The sequence below is a fragment of the Oncorhynchus tshawytscha genome, linkage group LG05 (genome assembly GCF_018296145.1).
Source record: "Oncorhynchus tshawytscha isolate Ot180627B linkage group LG05, Otsh_v2.0, whole genome shotgun sequence".
NCBI classification, from domain to species: domain Eukaryota; kingdom Metazoa; phylum Chordata; class Actinopteri; order Salmoniformes; family Salmonidae; genus Oncorhynchus; species Oncorhynchus tshawytscha.
In genome coordinates, this window is record NC_056433.1 from 82,364,335 (window position 1) to 82,384,484 (window position 20,150).

The 20,150-nt window shown below is 47.5% G+C and overlaps 2 protein-coding genes and 1 long non-coding RNA gene across 4 annotated transcripts in view; 2 read left to right on the forward strand and 1 right to left on the reverse strand.

Annotated features, from left to right (window-relative positions):
• meltf (melanotransferrin) overlaps positions 1-10,633 on the forward strand; it is a 24,496-nt gene extending 13,863 nt beyond the window's left edge. Inside the window, exons 12-17 of the mRNA XM_042322530.1 lie at positions 5,752-5,946; positions 7,202-7,355; positions 8,982-9,049; positions 9,597-9,784; positions 10,161-10,353; positions 10,475-10,633. Coding sequence (XP_042178464.1) covers positions 5,752-5,946; positions 7,202-7,355; positions 8,982-9,049; positions 9,597-9,784; positions 10,161-10,353; positions 10,475-10,530 — 854 coding nt within the window. The 3' untranslated portion in view covers positions 10,531-10,633. The remainder of the gene's footprint in view (positions 1-5,751; positions 5,947-7,201; positions 7,356-8,981; positions 9,050-9,596; positions 9,785-10,160; positions 10,354-10,474) is intronic.
• A 1,981-nt stretch (positions 10,634-12,614) lies between these two features.
• Positions 12,615-15,521, reverse strand: LOC112251424. The gene is made up of 2 exons (XR_002953672.2): positions 15,433-15,521; positions 12,615-15,229 (listed from the first exon to the last, which is right to left on the reverse strand). It is a non-coding gene; the product is annotated as an uncharacterized LOC112251424 (long non-coding RNA).
• Positions 15,522-17,454: 1,933 nt separating this feature from the next.
• Positions 17,455-19,540, forward strand: ncbp2 (nuclear cap binding protein subunit 2). Of its 2 annotated transcripts, none has more exons than XM_024422378.2 (4): positions 17,455-17,610; positions 18,120-18,301; positions 18,582-18,720; positions 19,094-19,540. In XM_024422378.2, exons 1-4 carry the CDS (start codon positions 17,536-17,538, stop codon positions 19,163-19,165), a joined length of 468 nt encoding a protein of 155 aa, XP_024278146.1. In that variant the 5' UTR covers positions 17,455-17,535; the 3' UTR covers positions 19,166-19,540. The 2 variants fall into 2 exon arrangements, with proteins under 2 accessions (XP_024278146.1, XP_024278147.1); XM_024422379.2 differs by having other exon boundaries at positions 19,263-19,540.
• Positions 19,541-20,150: the final 610 nt, after the last annotated feature.

Consider the following 20,150-nt stretch of genomic DNA (forward strand, 5'->3'; position numbering starts at 1 on the left):
CTCTTCCCTCCTCTCTCCCTCCTCTCTTCCCTCCTCTCTTCCCTCCTCTCTCCCTCCTCTCTCCCTCCTATCTCCCTCCTCTCTTCCCTCCTCTCTCCCTCCTCTCTTCCCTCCTCTCTTCCCTCCTCTCTCCCCTCCTCTCTTCCCTCCTCTCTTCCCTCCTCTCTCCCTCCTCTCTTCCCTCCTCTCTCCCTCCTCTCTTCCCTCCTCTCTTCCCTCCTCTCTCCTCTCTTTCCCTCCTCTCTCCCTCCTCTCTTCCCTCCTCTCTCCCTCCTCTCTCCCTCCTCTCTTCCCTCCTCTCTCCCTCCTCTCTCCCTCCTCTCTTCCCTCCTCTCTCCCTCCTCTCTCCCTCCTCTCTTCCCTCCTCTCTCCCTCCTCTCTCCCTCCTCTCTTCCCTCCTCTCTTCCCTCCTCTCTTCCCTCCTCTCTTCCCTCCTCTCTTCCCTCCTCTCTTCCCTCCTCTCTCCCTCCTCTCTCCCTCCTCTCTTCCCTCCTCTCTCCCTCCTCTCTCCCTCCTCTCTTCCCTCCTCTCTCTCCTCCTCTCTCCCTCCTCTCTTCCCTCCTCTCTTCCCTCCTCTCTCCCTCCTCTCTTCCCTCCTATCTCCCTCCTCTCTTCCCTCCTCTCTCCCTCCTATCTCCCTCCTCTCCCTCCTCTCTTCCCTCCTCTCTCCCTCCTCTCTTCCCTCCTCTCTTCCCTCCTCTCTTCCCTCCTCTCTTCCCTCCTCTCTCCCTCCTCTCTCCCTCCCTCCTCTCTCCCTCCTATCTCCCTCCTATCTCCCTCCTCTCTCCCTCCTATCTCCCTCCTATCTCCCTCCTCTCTTCCCTCCTATCTCCTCCTCTCTTCCTCTCCTTCTCTATCTCCTCCTCTTCCCTCCTCTCCCTCCTCTCTCCCTCCTCTCTCCCTCCTCTCTCCCTCCTCTCTCCCTCCTATCTCCCTCCTCTCTTCCCTCCTATCTCCCTCCTCTCTCCCTCCTCTCTTCCCTCCTATCTCCTCCTCTCTTCCCTCCTCTCTTCCCTCCTATCTCCCTCCTCTCCCCTCCTCTCTTCCCTCCTCTCTCCCTCCTCTCTCCCTCCTCTCTTCCCTCCTCTCTTCCCTCCTCTCTCCCTCCTCTCTTCCCTCCTCTCTCCCTCCTCTCTCCCTCCTATCTCCCTCCTCCTCTCTCCCTCCTCTCTCCCTCCTCTCTCCCTCCTCTCCTCCTCTCTTCCCTCCTCCTCTTCCCTCCCTCTCTCTCCCTCCTCTCTTCCCTCCTCTCTCCCCTCTTATCTCCCTCTCCCTCCTCTCTTCCCTCCTCTCTTTCTCCCTACTCTCTTCCCTCCTCTCTCCCTCCTCTTTTCCCTCCTCTCTTCCCTCCTCTCTCCCCTCATCTCTTCCCTCCTCCTCTCTCTCCTCCTCTCTCCCCCTCCTCTCTTCCTCCTCTCTCCTCCCTCCTCTCTCCCCTCCTCTCTTCCCTCTCTCTCCCTCCTCTCTTCCCTCCTCTCCCTCCTCCTCTCTCCCCTCCCTCATCTCTTCCCTACTCTCTCTCTCCTCCTTCCCTCTTCTCTCTCTTCTCTCCTCTCTTCCCTCCTCTCTCTCCTCCTATCTCCCTCCTCTCTTCCCTCCTCTCTCCCTCCTATCTCCCTCCTCTCTTCCTCCTCTCTTCCCTCCTATCTCCCTCTTCCCTCCTCTCTCCCTCTCTCCCTCTCCCTCCTCTCTCCCTCCTCTCTCCCTCCTCTCTTCCATCCTCTCTCCCTCCTCTCTTCCCTCCTCTCTCCCTCTTATCTCCCTCCTCTCTTCCCTCCTCTCTTTCTCCCTACTCTCTCCCTCCTCTTTTCCCTCCTCTCTTCCCTCCTCTCTTCCTCCTCTCTCCCCTCCTCTCTTCCCTCCTCTCTCCCCTCCTCTCTTCCCTCCTCTCTCCCTCTTATCTCCCTCCTATCTCCCTCCTCTCTTCCCTCCTCTCTTTCTCCCTACTCTCTCCCTCCTCTTTTCCCTCCTCTCTTCCCTCCTCTCTTCCCTACTCTCTCCCTCCTCTCTCCCTCCTCTCTTCCCTCCTCTCTTCCCTCCTCTCTCCCTCTTATCTCCCTCCTCTCTTCCCTCCTATCTCCCTCCTCTCTTCCCTCTCTCCCTCCTCTCTTCCTCCTCTCTTCCCTCCTATCTCCTCTTCCCTCCTCTCTCCCCTCCTATCTCCCTCTTCCCTCCTCTCTCCATCCTCTCTCCCTCCTCTCTCCCTCCTATCTCCCTCCTCTCTCCCTCCTCTCTTCCATCCTCTCTCCCTCCTATCTCCCTCCTCTCTTCCCTCCTCTCTCCCTCTTATCTCCCTCCTCTCTTCCCTCCTCTCTTTCTCCCTACTCTCTCCCTCCTCTCTTCCCTCCTCTCTTCCCTCCTCTCTTCCCTCCTCTCTCCCTCCTATCTCCCTCCTATCTCCCTCCTCTCTCCCTCCTATCTCCCTCCTCTCTTCCCTCCTATCTCCCTCCTCTCTTCCCTCCTATCTCCCTCCTCTCTTCCCTCCTCTCTTCCCTCCTATCTCCCTCCTCTCTCCCTCCTCTCTTCCCTCCTCTCTCCCTCCTCTCTTCCCTCCTCTCTTCCCTCCTCTCTTCCCTCCTCTCTTCCCTCCTCTCTTCCCTCCTCTCTCCCTCCTATTGCACTCCTATCTCCCTCCTATCTCCCTCCTATCTCCCTCCTATCTCCCTCCTCTCTTCTCCTCCTCTCTTCCCTCCTCTCTTCCCTCCTATCTTCCCTCCTCTCTCCCTCCTCTCTTCCCTCCTCTCTTCCCTCTTATCTCCCTCCTCTCTTCCCTCCTCTCTTTCTCCCTACTCTCTCCCTCCTCTTTTCCCTCCTCTCTTCCCTCCTCTCTCCCCTCCTCTCTTCCCTCCTCTCTCCCCTCCTCTCTTCCCTCCTCTCTCCCTCTTATCTCCCTCCTATCTCCCTCCTCTCTTCCCTCCTATCTCCCTCCTCTCTTCCCTCCTCTCTTTCTCCCTACTCTCTCCCTCCTCTTTTCCCTCCTCTCTTCCCTCCTCTCTTCCCTACTCTCTCCCTCCTCTCTCCCTCCTCTCTTCCCTCCTCTCTTCCCTCCTCTCTTCCCTCCTCTCTTCCCTCCTCTTATCTTATCTCCCTCCTCTCTTCCCTCCTATCTCCCTCCTCTCTTCCCTCCTCTCTCCCTCCTATCTCCCTCCTCTCTTCCTCCTCTCTTCCCTCCTATCTCTCTCTTCCCTCCTCTCTCCCTCCTCTCTCCCTCCTCTCTCCCTCCTCTCTCCCTCCTCTCTCCCTCCTCTCTTCCATCCTCTCTCCCTCCTATCTCCCTCCTCTCTTCCCTCCTCTCTCCCTCTTATCTCCCTCCTCTCTTCCCTCCTCTCTTCCCTCCTCTCTTTCTCCCTACTCTCTCCTCCTCTTTTCCCTCCTCTCTTCCCTCCTCTCTCCCCTCCTCTCTTCCCTCCTCTCTCCCTCTTATCTCACTCCTCTCTTCCCTCCTATCTCCCTCCTCTCTTCCCTCCTCTCTTTCTCCCTACTCTCTCCCTCCTCTTTTCCCTCCTCTCTTCCCTCCTCTCTTCCCTACTCTCTCCCTCCTCTCTCCCTCCTCTCTTCCCTACTCTCTTCCCTACTCTCTCCTTCCTCTCATCCCTCCTCTCTCCCCTACTCTCTTCCCTCCTCTCCCTCCTCCTCTCTCCCCTCCTCTCTTCCCTACTCTCTCCCTCCTCTCTTCTCTCCTCTCCCCTCCTCTCTTCCCTCCTCTCTCCCTCCTCTCTCCCTCCTCTCTTCCCTCCTATCTCCCTCCTATCTTCCCTCCTCTCTTTCTCCCTCTTTCTCCCTCCTCTTTTCCCTCCTCTCTTCCCTCCTCTCTTCCCTCCTCTCTTCCCTCCTCTCTCCCTCTTATCTCCCTCCTCTCTCCCTCCTCTCTTCCCTCCTCTCTCCCTCCTATCTCCTTCCCTCCTCTCTTCCCTCCTCTCTTCCCTCCTCTCTCCCCTCCTCTCTTCCCTCCTCTCTCCCTCTTATCTCCCTCCTCTCTTCCCTCCTATCTCCCTCCTCTCTTCCCTCCTATCTCCCTCCTCTCTTCCCTCCTCTCTTTCTCCCTACTCTCTCCCTCCTCTTTTCCCTCCTCTCTTCCCTCCTCTCTCCCCTCCTCTCTTCCCTCCTCTCTCCCTCTTCTCTCCCTCCTCTCTTCCCTCCTATCTCCCTCCTCTCTTCCCTCCTATCTCCCTCCTCCTCTTCCCCTCCTCTCTTTCTCCCTCTCTCTCTCCTCTTTTCCCTCCTCTCTTCCCTCCTCTCTCCCCTCCTCTCTTCCCTCCTCTCCCTCCTCTCTTCCCTCCTCTCTTCCCTCCTCTCTTCCCACCTCTCTTCCCTCCTCTCTTCCTGCCTCTCTTCCCTCCTCTCTTCCCTCCTCTCTTCCCTCCTCTCTTCCTCCTCTCTTCCCTCCTCTCTCCCTCCTCTCTTCCCTCCTCTCTCCTCCTCTCTTCCCTCCTCTCTTCCCTCCTCTCTTCCCTCCTCTCTCCCCTCCTCTCTTCCTCCCTCTCTCTTCCCTCCTCTCTTCCCTCCTCTCTCCCTCCTCTCTTCCCTCTCTCTTCCCTCCTCTCTCTCCCTCCTCTCTTCCCTCCTCTCTTCCCTCCTCTCTTCCCTCCTCTCTTCCCTCCTCTCTCCCCTCCTCTCTTCCCTCCCTCTCTCTCCTCCTCTCTTCCCTCCTCTCTTCCCTCTCTCTTCCCTCCTCTCCCCTCCTCTCTTCCCTCCTCTCTCCCTCCTCTCTCCCCTCCTCTCTTCCCTCCTCTCTCCCTCCTCTCCCTCCTCTCTCCCTCCTCTCTCCCTCCTCTCTTCCCTACTCTCTCCCTCCTCTCTCCCCTCCTCTCTTCCCTCCACTCTTCTCTCCCTCTTCCCTCCCTCCTCTCTTCCCTCCTCTCTTCCCTCCTCTCTTCCCTCCTCTCTCCCCTCCTCTCTCCCCTCCTCTCTTCCCTACTCTCTTCCCTACTCTCTTCCCTACTCTCTTCCCTCCTATCTCCCCTCCTCTCTCCCTCCTCTCTTCCCTACTCTCTCCCTCCTCTCCCTCCTCTCTCCCCTCCTCTCTTCCCTACTCTCTCCCTCCTCTCTTCTCTCCTCTCCCTCCTAACTCCCTCCTCTCTCCCTCCTCTCTTCCCTACTCTCTCCCTCCTCTCCCTCCTCTTCCCTCATCTCTTCCCTCCTCTTCCCTCCTCTCTCCCCTCCTCTCTTCCCTCTCTCTCCCTCCTCTCTTCTCTCCTCTCCCTCCTAACTCCCTCCTCTCTCCCTCCTCTCTTCCCTACTCTCTCCCTCCTCTCCCTCCTCTCTCCCCTCATCTCTTCCCCTCCTCTCTCCCCTCCTCTCTTCCCTCCTCTCTCCCTCATCTCTTCCCTCCTCTCTCCCCCTCTCCCCTCATCTCTTCCCTCCTCTCTTCCCTCTCCTCTTCCCTCCTCTCTCCTCTCCTCTCTCCCCTCCTCTCTCCCTCCTCTCTCCCTCCTCTCTCCCTGCTCTCTTCCCTCCTCTCTCCCCTCCTCTCTTCCCTCCTCTCTTCCCTCTCCTCTCTCCCTCCTCTCTCCCTCCTCTCTCCCTCCTCTCTCCCCTCCTCTCTTCCCTCCTCTCTTCCCTCTCCTCTCTCCCCCTCCTCTCTTCCCTCTCCTCTCTCCCTCCTCTCTTCCCTCCTCTCTCCCTTCTCTCTCCCTCCTCTCTTCCCTCCTCTCTTCCCTCCTCTCTCCCTCCTCATCCCTCCTCTCTCCCTCCTCTCTCCATCCTCTCTTCCCTCCTCTCTCCCTCCTCTCTCCCTCCTCTCTCTCCCAGGGGACAGTGATGGCAGTATCTACTATGCTGTGGCAGTGGTGAAGAAGTCCAACAGTGACATCACCACGCTGGAGAACCTGAGGGGGAAGAGCTCCTGTCACACTGGCTACGGCCGTACTGCTGGCTGGAACATCCCCATGGGTCTGCTCATAGAGAAAGGTCTCATCAGACCAGCTCATTGTCAGATACCACAAGGTAATACACCAGGGAGTGAGTCTGTCTGACTGTCTGTCTCTGACTGACTGTCTGTCTGTCTCTGACTGTCTGTCTGTCTCTGACTGTCTGTCTCTCTCTGACTGTCTGTCTCTGACTGTCTGTCTCTGACTGTCTGTCTCTGACTGTCTGTCTCTGACTGTCTGACTGTCTGTCTGTCTGACTGTCTGTCTGTCTCTGACTGTCTGTCTCTGTCTGTCTCTGTCTGTCTGTCTGTCTGTCTGACTGACTGTCTGTCTCTGTCTGTCTGTCTGTCTGTCTGTCTGTCTGTCTGTCTGTGTCTGTCTGTCTGTCTGACTGTCTGTCTGTCTGTCTGTCTGTCTGTCTGACTGTCTGTCTGTCTGTCTGTCTCTGACTGTCTGTCTGTCTCTGACTGTCTCTGTCTGTCTCTGTCTGTCTGTCTGTCTGTGCCTTTGCACACAAGCATTGGAGTGTGTGAGTTCATTTCACATCACACTGTCTCTCTCTCCTCCTGTCCTCCTCAGTAGGTCTGACTGTCTCTCTCTCCTTCTGTCCTCCTCTGTAGATCTGACTGTCTCTCTCTCCTCCTGTTCTCCTCAGTAGATCTGACTGTCTCTCTCTCCTCCTGTTCTCCTCAGTAGATCTGACTGTCTCTCTCTCCTCCTGTCCTCCTCAGTAGATCTGACTGTCTCTCTCACCTCCTGTCCTCCTCAGTAGATCTGACTGTCTCTCTCTCCTTCTGTCCTCCTCAGTAGATCTGACTGTCTCTCTCTCCTTCTGTCCTCCTCAGTAGATCTGACTGTCTCTCTCTCCTTCTGTTCTCCTCAGTAGATCTGACTGTCTCTCTCTCCTTCTGTCCTCCTCAGTAGATCTGACTGTCTCTCCTCCTGTTCTCCTCAGTAGATCTGACTGTCTCTCTCTCCTTCTGTCCTCCTCAGTAGATCTGTCTCTCTCTCCTCCTGTTCTCCTCAGTAGATCTGACTGTCTCTCTTTCCTCCTGTTCTCCTCAGTAGATCTGACTGTCTCTCTCTCCTTCTGTCCTCCTCAGTAGATCTGACTGTCTCTCTCTCCTCCTGTTCTCCTCAGTAGATCTGACTGTCTCTCTCTCCTTCTGTCCTCCTCAGTAGATCTGACTGTCTCTCTCTCCTCCTGTTCTCCTCAGTAGATCTGACTGTCTCTCTCTCCTTCTGTCCTCCTCAGTAGATCTGACTGTCTCTCTCTCCTCCTGTTCTCCTCAGTAGATCTGACTGTCTCTCTCTCCTCCTGTTCTCCTCAGCTGCTGGAGGTTTCTTTAAGAACAGCTGTGTCCCTGGTGCCAATCAGCCTGGTTTCCCTGGCAACCTGTGTGACCTGTGTGTGGGGGACAACAAAGGGCAGAACAAGTGTGAGAAAGGCAAGGACCTGTATGACGGATACAATGGAGCGTTCAGGTACAGTACCTCTCACAACTTCCTGATCCATTTAAAGACAGATTGAGGTCTCTGTTCAGTCTGTGAAGCTGAATCTATTCAGTCTGTGAAGCTGAATCTGTTCAGTCTTGTGAAGCTGAATCTGTTCAGTCTTGTGAAGCTGAATCTGTTCAGTCTTGTGAAACTGAATCTGTTCAGTCTGTGAAGCTGACTCTATTCAGTCTGTGAAACTGACTGTATTCAGTCTGTGAAGCTGAATCTATTCAGTCTGTGAAGCTGAATCTATTCAGCCTGTGCCTGTGAAACTGACTCTATTCAGTCTGTGAAGCTGACTCTATTCAGCCTGTGAAGCTGAATCTGTTCAGTCTTGTGAAGCTGAATCTGTTCAGTCTTGTGAAGCTGAATCTGTTCAGTCTTGTGAAACTGAATCTGTTCAGTCTGTGAAGCTGACTCTATTCAGTCTGTGAAACTGACTGTATTCAGTCTGTGAAGCTGAATCTGTTCAGTCTTGTGAAGCTGAATCTGTTCAGTCTTGTGAAGCTGAATCTGTTCAGTCTTGTGAAAGTCTGAAACTGACTGTATTCAGTCTGTGAAGCTGAATCTGTTCAGTCTTGTGAAGCTGAATCTGTTCAGTCTTGTGAAGCTGAAACGTGACAGTTTCCGTAATAGAAATGTAAAGGTGATTTGTAATTTAGTGGACGTATGAAGCGTTTACCGAGCATGTTGTCTCCGCCAGCGCTGGAACACACTGCCTTTCAGTTCCAATCACGCTGTAAAGCTGAACTTCTGCGACTTGAATACAGCCCTTAGACATAGTTTTATGAAGTGCCAAGACAATTCTATTGTGGTTATAACACCATTTACAATGTTATAGTCAAACTATGTATATCGGCCTTGGTTTGTTGTAATTGTAGACCGTAGGGAACATTCTAGAGAGATAGCATCATTGACATATACATTTAACATTTGAGTCATTTAGCAGACATTCTTATCCTGAGAGACTTACAGTAGAGAATGCATACATTTTGATACACCCCCCCCGTGGGAATCGAACCCACAACCCCGTGGGAATCGAACCCACAACCCCGTGGGAATCGAACTCACAACCCCGTGGGAATCGAACTCTCACAACCCCGTGGGAATCGAACCCACAACCCCGTGGGAATCGAACCCGCAACCCCGTGGGAATCGAACCCGCAACCCCGTGGGAATCAAACCCGCAACCCTGGCGTTGCAGTTCGTTCAGACATTCCTATGGGGAAAGAATAGGGTTTTGGAATAAATGCAGAAAATGGGGTCTGAGGTAAAAAACAGACTTAGGAGTTCTTCTACTTTCTGTTCTGTAAGATAATAGCAGTCAGTTAACATGACCTTTATGGATGATTGCACTTTATGGGATTTTTGTGAAGGACATATATTCAACAACAACAAAAATGAGGTTAGCTGATGAAGATAATCTCATAGAACAAACCGTGTCAGATCTCCTCGACCTGTGTTTACCACAGACATTATTTTCTACCTTTCTCCAAAAACACTACAACAACTAAAGACGCCATTCATTTTCTCCATAGTCTTTGTCCCACGAACCGTGGCAGAGTTAGTGTCAACATAAAGACCCCATTTACTATTTAACTCTATTTGTATCAGGTGTTTGGCCACGGGAACTGGAGAGGTGGCCTTCATCAAGCACACCACTGTCTTCCAAAACACTGATGGTAAGTGTGTGTGTGTGTGTGTGTGTGTGTGTGTGTGTGTGTGTGTGTGTGTGTGTGTTGCATACCATCTCCGGTCAGGAAACCAACCATTGTTATCATTGCACCATAACCCCACTACCATAAACCCATAACCCCACTACCATAAACCCATAACCCCACTACCATAAACCCATAACCCCACTACCATAAACCCATAACCCCACTACCATAAACCCATAAACTACCATAACCCCACTACCATAAACCCATAACCCCACTACCATAACCCATAACCCCACTACCATAAACCCATAACCCCACTACCATAAACCCATAACCCCACTACCATAAACCCATAACCCCACTACCATAAACCCATAACCCCACTACCATAAACCCATAACCCCACTACCATAAACCCATAACCCCACTACCATAAACCCATAACCCCACTACCATAAACCCATAACCCCACTATCAATATCAGTATTTGTGAATTAGGAGAGTTATCTCTGTATATCTGCGGTACGTTTTCTAATCTCTGTGTGTTTATCTCTCTGTCCTCTAGGTAATTCAGGTGAGTCGTGGGCCATTGACCTGCAGTCTAAGGACTTCCAACTGCTGTGTCCCCACGGCTCCAGGGCAGAGGTCACCCAGTACGCCCACTGTAACCTGGCCCGCGTCCCCTCCCACGCCGTTATGGTACGGCCCGACACCAACATCTACGCCCTCTATGGCCTGCTGGACAAAGCACAGGTACGACTGACCGGGCCTTTGGTTCGTTGATTGGTTGATTTGGTTGATTGAGTGATTAGTTGATTTATTGAATGATTGGTTGATTTATTGGTTATTTTATTGAGTGATTGGATTGATTTGTTGACTGTTTGAGGGATTGGTTGATTTATTAGTTGAGTGAGTGAGTGAGTGAGTGAGTGAGTGAGTGAGTGAGTGAGTGAGTGAGTGAGTGAGTGAGTGAGTGAGTGAGTGAGTGAGTGAGTGAGTGTTTGGTCATTTTGTTGATTGATTGTATGCATGTGGCATAACATAACATCACATAAATAAATATCCCTTCTACACACCTGAAAACGGTGAACTACATGTTGATACACTTGTCCTCTTCATCTCCCTCCAGGAGTACTATAGTAGTGACACGGGTTCAGAGTTCAAGATGTTTGACTCGTCTAAGTACCAGGGCTCTGACCTCATCTTCAAAGACTCCACTGTCAGCATGATCGGAGTGGCTGAGAGGAAGACCTATGACAAGTGGCTGGGACAGGGCTACATGGACTCACTTACCAACATGGAGTGCAACTCCTCTGCTAAAGGTACTGTACACAAACTCACACACACTCTCTTTGATCTATCTCATTTTACTGACGGTAATGCTTTAGGAACAGTAGCTTTCCTATGTGCTGGTGTACTGAAGTATGTTTGTTTGGCCTACAGCACTGTCTTCCCTGCTCCTGGTGGCTCTGATGAGCTCCATATTCCTCTGGGTGTAAGAAGCCATGTCCTAACCCAAACCAGCCCCTGTCCAAGTTCCAGCCCCAACCCAGCCCCCCTGTCCAAGTTCCAACCCAGCCCCCTGTCCAAGTTCCAACCCAGCCCCTGTCAAAGTTCCAGCCCCCCCAGCCCCCTGTCCAAGTTCCAGCCCCAACCCAGCCCCCTGTCCAAGTTCCAGCCCCAACCCAGTCCCCCTGTCCAAGTTCCAGCCCCAACCCAGCCCCCTGTCCAAGTTCCAGCCCCAACCCTGTCCCCCTGTCCAAGTTCCAGCCCCAACCCAGTCCCCCTGTCCAAGTTCCAGCCCCAACCCAGTCCCCCTGTCCAAGTTCCAGCCCCAACCCAGTCCCCCTGTCCAAGTTCCAGCCCCAACCCAGCCCCCTGTCCAAGTTCCAGCCCCAACCCAGCCCCCTGTCCAAGTTCCAGCCCCAACCCAGCCCCCTGTCCAAGTTCCAGCCCCAACCCAGCCCCCTGTCCAAGTTCCAGCCCCAACCCAGTCCTCCTGTCCAAGTTCCAGCCCCAACCCAGTCCTCCTGTCCAAGTTCCAGCCCTAACCCCTATCCCAGCCTGAACCCCTGTCCAAATCCCTAGTCACATTCCCAGCCTGATCCCCTGTCCAAAACCCTAGTCACATTCCCAGCCTGAACCCCTGTCCAAATCCCTAGTCACATTCCCAGCCTGAACCCCTGTCCAAAACCCTCGCCAAATTCCCAGAAGCAACACAAAACCTCTGTTTTTGTCCAGCCCCATTCCTTCACCAACCCCAGTAGCCTACTCCCTCTGTAGGGAATCTCTCCTCTTCTGCCAAAGCACCAGCAATAACACTACACATTACCACCCAGCACATTACTACCCAGCACATTACTACCCAGCACAGTACTACCCTGCACATTACCACCCAGTACATTACCACCCAGTACATTACTACCCAGTACATTACCACCCAGCACATTACCACCCAGCACATTACTACCCAGCACATTACCACCCAGTACATTACTACCCATCACATTACCACCCAGTACATTACTACCCAGCACATTACCACCCAGCACAGTACTACCCAGCACATTACCAACCAGTACATTACCACCCTGTACATTACCACCCAGCACATTACTACCCAGCACATTACCACCCAGTACATTACCACCCTGTACATTACCACCCAGCACATTACTACCCAGTACATTACTACCCAGTACATTACCACCCAGTATATTACTACCCAGCACATTACTACCCAGCACATTACTACTTTAGATTCATAGCTTATGATTGTACTTTAGATTCATAGCTTATGATTGTACTTTAGATTCATAGCTTGTGATTGTACTTTATTCTACTGTATATGTTGATGCTAGGATTTGTGAGGAAGGATAACATGTTGAAAATACTATTTGATTTGGTCTAAATTATGGTCACTGTTGTTGAGTCAGTGAGTCAAGGTGCTTCTTGAGTCAGTGAGTCAAGGTGCTTCTTGAGTCAGTGAGTCAAGGTGCTTCTTGAGTCAGTGAGTCAAGGTGCTTCTTGAGTCAGTGAGTCAAGGTGCTTCTTGAGTCAGTGAGTCAAGGTGCTTCTTGAGTCAGTGAGTCAAGGTGCTTCTTGAGTCAGTGAGTCAAGGTGCTTCTTGAGTCAGTGAGTCAAGGTGCTTCTTGAGTCAGTGAGTCAGTGAGTCAAATTTGCTAATTGAGTCAGTGAGTCAAATTTGTCAATTGAGTCAGTGAGTCAAATTTGCTAATTGAGTCAGTGAGTCAAATTTGCTAATTGAGTCAGTGAGTCAAATTTGCTAATTGAGTCAGTGAGTCAAATTTGCTAATTGAGTCAGTGAGTCAAATTTGCTAATTGAGTCAGTGAGTCAAATTTGCTTATTGAGTCAGTGATTCAAGGTGCTTATTGAGCTTGTCTCTCAATGGGGAAAATATCATGTTTTCTTTGGTTGAGCTACAGAGGATGAAGTCCTTCCCAACCAGAGATGACGAAGGATTGCTATTATGCTTACTGACGGTAACTGCCATATCAGTGTATATGTTTTTACCCGTTACATACTTTACTATGCAGTGTTCGTCTCTCCACAAGGTGTGTATTGCTTACACTGACTATTGTGAGTACTACTTATGGACACAAGCCATATCTGGGAATATGACGTGTTTTGCACATTCTGCCTTTACTGTATAAGCTAATGCCATATCAGTGAATATGCACTGCTTGAACTACAGGATGTGTGTTGTGAAATGTTTTGAAAAGAGTCAAATAGGGGGTGTTTTATTCATATGTTCTCCCCAAATCCTGGAAAGACAAACATTTAAGCTAAGACAACTTGCTCACTATCTGTATTTAGGGTCTCGATTCAATCCGTATCGCGGGAAGTTCAGCGTTACAGCGTGAATAGAGGCCTAGAAGTTTCCATTTGCTTGGCTGGTAATCAAATTCTACGATAAGAATGATGTGAATTATAGCCTACTGATAAATATTATGGATTGGAACCTGCTTGCACCTGATATACACTTGTTTTGGAGAGAACATTGAACAAGCCATCCTTGTTTTTTTGCTTTTGAAACTTAGGTGTACTTTGATTTTAAAGTCATGTGGAATTTTGAAAATTACAGAGTCAGGTTTAAATTCTTATATTACATTTCAATGTTGTACACATGATCTATAACAATAGTGATTATAAGGAATGGAACTCAACCCAAACCTGATTCCTGCATTGTGACGGCGCACTGTTCGATTTATTTTTGCTACTCTCATGCAATTTTGTGTTCCTGTCCAGTATATCAGCTTGACTTGTATGTGTATTTCAATGAGAGATAAGTTTATATGATGCTCAGCTACCATATCAGTGTATATGTAGAGTACTGACTCATTTCTGTCAGAAACAAACGCTTGCCTTCAAAGTTATAGCAATTTCTTCAATTAAATGATAAACATGTAACTAATATTTAGTTGCCAGGCCAGTGCGTCTGCATAAGTATTGCTACAAAACTGCTTCTTTAAGAATTCTCTGCTGTTCTTATTAAAAATCTGCATATGGAAGCTGGTGGTCCATCTTGAAACATTTTACTGTCGTAGTAGGTTGTGAATGAGAGCCTGTACATTGTGTCAGTCAGCCCATCTACAGAGTCAAGGACTGTGCAATACATTCTTGGTGGACGTGACAATCTCCACGTTGATTGTTTAAAGTTACAATGAAGTATACTCGCACACAATCATGGACTGTGCGTTCTTTGCTGCAACGGCAGTTTGAATGGAAGTTGTTGGAAGAGTTTGTGAGGTTCAGGGACTCAAGGTTCAGAACCAAGGACGGTTATTATAGCCTCTTTATGGGCCAACCTGTGAAACAGTGAACTTTAAACATGCAAGGTGAGTTGAGGTTCGTCTACACACAGTAATCAACACAATGCTACACTTAGCCATTAGCAGACTCACAAAAAAAGCAATTACTTTTGTACTAGCTAGCCTAGCCCTAACTGTCTGCTACCCACAATATCAGTGTTGTTAAGACACTTATTTCAAAGATACTGCCGAACTTGTCAGTCAGCTTCCTCCTCAGGTGTAAAACACACGCTGGGGTCGGTGACGAAGTGCTCTATTCAATCCATATCACTGAAGTTAAAGATTTCGCAATAGAAATGTAAAGGTAAATTCCGATTGAGCCCGACATGCAGCGCTTCCCGTGAAAGCCAACATTGCCTTTGAATTTCAATTGGACTTTAGTGCAGAATTTTCCACAATACGGATTGATTGAATAGAGGCCTAAACCTCGTGTTGTCAAGTCATTTTTTTAATCTGAAATCTTTTTTTGGTAAAATACATGACATTTCATTTAAAAGCACACTAAGATTTGGCCAATAGGTGAGGACAATCCAAACACATCAAGTCATAATATGTCATGGGAACTGACGTGGGGCTGCATTACAGCAAACATACTATATGATGGTATTCTGCAAGTCAGATCAGGTAGACAATTCCATATCTACAAACACAAACTCCTGAATAAAGACTACTGGGTAGATTGCAACAAATCTGTCTCCAGTATGTAGACGTGTTACAGTAGGCTAACTAACCACAAAACCCAACATTCATTACAGGGGCGCAACTTTGTTTTTAAACCAGTCAGAAAAACAATCCACACTCATTACATGATGATATCTCCCTGATGGAAAATTAATCTTGAGTATGTTTTGAGACATAGTAGCTGGTTTACCAGTAGCTTAGTGTTCCCGTCAATATATTAAAAATATTGGCTCAGTGATGTAATAGTAGTCGGCCTAGACAGTTGTGGGACGAGTCATGTTATCAACAGTTCACATGATTGTTTGTCTGTCATACAGACATAAGACTACTGCTTTAATTTCTTCATTTCTTTATTTGTCCCTGAGCGTCTCTGAAGCCATCTTTCACCTCCTTGACAAAAGTCTCCCTCACTCTTCTGAACCGGGTCCCGATGTCACCAGCGTCTCGGGGAATCCGTCCGTTTGCCTCTTGCCGAACCCGGCGTAGCGTGTCTGACTTCAGGACCTTCGCCGTCGCAACCTTCCCAGCGATTTGTGCTTTGATGATCGCAAAAGCTGTGATCTGTGCCGCACGTCGGATAGGACGAGACTCCGCTAGTTTCTCAATGACTCGTGGATTGTTCAGGAAAGAGAACAACATACGAATGATGGCCATCTCGTACAGTAAATAAATGGTCTTGTTTACCTGTAAAACAAACGACAAGACAGCTGATGTTATTTCACTGCCCAGAGTTAGCTAACCAGCTAGCTAGCTACTCGTGGTAGTTAGCTGCCTTTCCCGAAAAATACGTTAGTTCATGAGAAAACATCAATACTCTTTTTATTATAACATGCTGTAAGGAGCCACTGGTAAAGTTAAGATTAAAAATCGAAGAGTTTCTCACATACTTCCTTGTTCATTCAGATGACCGCTACTTTGAGACGCGAGGTTACATCAGAGACACACTGTTCCGCCAGCAGCATAAAAGATGGCGTCAATTTGTATGGTAATAAAGAATCCTTCAAAATAAAAGCTGCCATTTTAAAAACATTGCAATGTGGATAACTAATTCAAAATATATTACATTTTAATCCATGCCCATTTGTATTGTGCTAATAAGTAAATACAAGAATGACAAATCTGCTTCTTGAGACCACTAGCGATGTATTATGCGCAAAATGGCAGTGGACACGCTTTTATGTGCAAATATTGATATAATAGCCATCATATCAAAACTTGGAGTCACTCAATGACAGGCTGTGTGGTCCTCCCGACTACGACTCCATAAAGCATGTAGTTTATTAGGCTACAGATTAAATAAACTGTGATGAACTTCACAGGGTATTGAAAGTGCAAGGTGATGAGCTTGATGCTCTTTTCAATAAATATCCAGGGTCTTATTCTGGTGACATGATCATCGATGCTTGGCTGCCGTTGGACAAATAAAAAATAATCTCACTCTTTTGTCCATAATAATGTCATCATGTAGGCTATACCCGTACTATATCTGCGAGCTGTTGGTTAGAACACACCAGCCAATACCAGAGTGGGCACATTCGCTATAAAACGCCACTTTTTTTTTTTTGTGACAAAATCATCAGTAGATTTGAAAATGCGATGGAAACTCATTTAACTTATAATTTTTATTTGGTACATGGGAATTTTACCACAAAAGTAATTTTTATGTGTCGTATGATCATTACGCACAGACTTCTATCCACAACAAGAACATTTTAACATTTTATTTATGCATATTTTTGAATATTCGCATGAAAATCTGTTGCCAATTGGAAGGAAAACTAGCAATAAAATGGAAATATCATTACAAAAAAAAAAAAAAGGAAAATCATATTAACTGCACTGCCCCTTTAACATCAACACCAAAACTAAAACAGGTTCACATACTTAATTGCCTGCTGATGGGTCAACTGTGGATGGTCTTCCCGTTGATTAAAACTGATTAGGTAGGTTTATGCCACCAGAACACACCTGGTCCAGTTTCCTGGACTTCACAGAAACATGAACAATCATACAGTTGCATTGTGTGTTCTACAATCTGATTTGATGTCAAATATTGAATTGAAAAAAAAAACGCAACTGATATTAATTATAGATTTTCCATTTCGGTGCCTATAACTCATTTCATGGATTTATTCTATAAGTGATTAAAATGACTGAATTGTATCATAGTGTCAGACCATTCATTTTTTACAGACACATTTAATGAAACTGGCGATTGAAATTGATGGATGTATCATAGTGTGTGTTAGACCAGTGGTTCCCAACATTTTTCGGTCACTGTGCCAATTTGGCTCTACCTGGTGTACCCCTGAAGTACCCTCTCATGTGCATTTTACCAAGAGGCCTATGGTCTCATTGGTCTTCTCAAGTACAGCCTGTGGATAGGCCAAGTAACCCGAGGGGTCCTAGTACCCCTGGTTGGGAACCACTGTGTTGGACCATGAATTAACTGACACATTTGATGAAATTTCAGACCCATGTTTCACAACACAGGTACTATACTTTTTATATATAGCATAAAATGTATTTGGGGTTTCAAATAGAGTGTATTGCATTGTGGCCAATGTAATGGGTTGAGTAGAAAGTGTTTCTGGGTATACAGACTTCAGTCCCCCATGAAATAACACCATATATAGATTCTACAGAACCTAGTGAGTAATTACAACCCAACTTTTACTTTGGCACCTAGAAAAGTTCTCTCTGTAAGACCATGTGTATTTAATGTACTGCATTGGGGACATTTATTTCACCTTGGAACTTTAATGCAAATGTTATTTAAATATGAACAAATATGAAACATTGTTCATGTTTAGAGAATATTTTTCTTCTATGAATAAATAAAGGTTAATTACACCTTTTATTTACTATTACGTGGGGGACTTTTATTTAGAATATTTCTAAATTCCGTGACCCGGAAGTACTTTTTTTGTGTTGTTGACGAGACGTTGATGTAAGGAACACATTTCTCCGCTCATCTTTGAAGCGACACAATGTCTATTAAATTGAATGCACTATTCAGCGACTCCTACGTTGATGTAAGCCAATACAGAGACCAACATTTTAAGGTAAGGAATGGTTTAAATCAATCGGGAACCAACCATTAGAATAGTTTTGCTAGCTAACGTTAGCTATCTGTTGCGCTAGCAAGCTACCGGTAGCTTGCAACGTGCTGTCTTTTCTTTCAGACAAACGTTGTTTATCACTTACCTGTGGCTTTCACACCATGAATATTGTATTTCAGGATGATTTCCTCCTAAGAATGGGTCGAAAAGTGTTTTCAAAAGAGACCAACCTGTAATTAGCTACAGTTGAATTAAAGAGCCAATCAAATTGACCTCTCTAATCAGACTGGTCTCAGTCTAGACATAATACGTTTAAATACGAGACATTGAAATTAGCATCTGTGTGGTATGGTTACATGAGATGGAGTCTTATTTAAAACGTATATTATACTGCAAACGATTACCCATATTAGTGGTGAATAATACTAACAGCTAATGTTAGTGTAATTGTCCCCCTGACTGTGCAGTTACTAGAGTCTTCTAAAGATGTTCTCCCCCCCTCCATCCTCCAGGGAAATCGATATGAGCAAGAGAAACTGCTGAAGCAGGCTAACACACTCTACGTGGGTAACCTGTCCTTTTACACCACAGAGGAACAAGTGTACGAGCTCTTCTCCAAGAGCGGGGACGTGAAGAGAATAATCATCGGCCTGGATAAGGTGAAGAAGACGGCGTGCGGCTTCTGCTTCGTCGAGTATCCTTTCAAAAAAACTTGTGGATGTGTTTTGGTTCGACATTTTTAAAATGCTATACCCATACACTTAGGGCTCCCGGACCCAGATTAAAACTAGTCCTACACTAAAAAGGACTCAGATTAAGCCTAGTCCTATCAATCAAATGTATTTATAAAGCCCTTTTTCCATCAGCCGATGTAGTCCTACACTAAAGCACAGTCAGTGGAGAGTGACCCTTGGATGTCCAATAGTAGGCTTAATCTGTGTTCCTGGAAACTGGCACCTTGACCCCTGTACCAGATACTACACGCGTACAGATGCTGAAAATGCTATGAGGTTTGTCAACGGGACACGTCTGGATGACCGCATCATCAGAACTGACTGGGACGCTGGTTTTAAAGAAGGCAGGCAGTACGGTCGTGGCAAGTCCGGTGGTCAGGTAAATTTACACCGGGGAAATGCATGTTTACTACCTCAGAGACGACAGTTGTATATTAGTTAGTTAGCCGTCTCTGGTTGTTTTATATTGGAATTGATCGTTTTCATTAAAGTGATACCGTTAACTGCTTATTATTGTTTGGATGAGAATTTGAAAGTTACATAACATTACTGTATTAAACAGGACAATCCTGTTCAATCTCAATAGGTTATGTAACTGTGACCATGTTGTCTTACCGTTCTGGAACTTGATAGGATCTATCATGAGGAGACACAGTTCATAGTCTTATGTGAACTACGTCACCCCCTAATAGACCCAAATACTTAACAGGGTCCGTGGCAAAACAAACAAGTCGGTCTCTTTTTCTCCTCAGGTCAGAGACGAATACAGACAAGATTATGACCCAGCTCGGGGGGGCTATGGGAAAGTTGTCTCACGGCCATAAAACATGTCCTATGCTGTTTCATTGGGTAGGGCTATGGGGAAACTAGTGTCACGAGCCTGAGTCAACATGTTACTGCTGTTTCTTTGCCCGTTTCCAGGTAAGAGATGAATATAGACAAGATTATGACCCTGCTCGAGGTGGATGTGGGAAATTAGCTCAGCTGCAGAAACCTCCCGAGGGACAGAACAGTTTAGTTTGGGTTCCAAGCAGACGTCTGCCAGGGTTTTCTAATGACTCGTTTATTTAGAAGTCTTCTGTGAAGCATTTTTCAGTTAACCATAGTTCCAACAGTCATTATGACCAGTGTGACACACCTTTACAAATGTAATTGTCTCCCAAACTGTATACTTTCAAAAAAATAAAATCTTAACGTTCTTCTTTTCTTAATGTATCTGCTATACAAACTGGAACACTACTTTGGTAATGTGGAGCAACTCTTCTGATCGGATTGAGTAGTTTCTTATGGATGAAGTGTGTGTGTGTAAACACAGGTTCACTGCTGGCTGTTTAAGGTCCATGGAGGTGATACTGATGGCCTTTCAGTTTATGGCTCCTACGGTTGTGTCTAGATGGAGAAAAGCTACGGACCTAAAACTTGCCTGTTCGAGTTGCGACAACTACAGCAATTTTGACTAACCTTGACCTAATTCTCCTAACCTGCTGTATAGGCTATAAACCATCAGTGTCCCAACACCAGGATTCAATAGGATGGCAGGTTATAGGCATTGTGGCTTTTAAAGGCAATTTTCGGCTGAGCCGTTATCTTGAATGGGATCTCTGTGTCTGTAGGAACATTGCCTTTTAAAGCTGCAATGCCAATAGTCGGATTCAATCTGTAGTGCTGCTGACATTTTAAAGGCAACGTTACCACGGCGGCTCGATCGGAAATGACCTTTAAATGTAAACTGGGATTTTAATCGAGCTCTTGTATCAGGGAATCACCACACGCATGTGCCGGTCAGTTACACCAAGTAACTTCACAAAC

Coding starts and splice junctions, on each gene's coding strand:
- ncbp2 (XM_024422379.2), top strand. CDS start 17,536: ATGTCTATTAAATTGAATGCACTATTCAGCGACTCCTACGTTGATGTA. Junction 17,611..18,119: donor ACAGAGACCAACATTTTAAG/GTAAGGAATGGT, acceptor TCCATCCTCCAG/GGAAATCGATATGAGCAAGA. Junction 18,302..18,581: donor TGCGGCTTCTGCTTCGTCGA/GTATCCTTTCAA, acceptor CCCCTGTACCAG/ATACTACACGCGTACAGATG.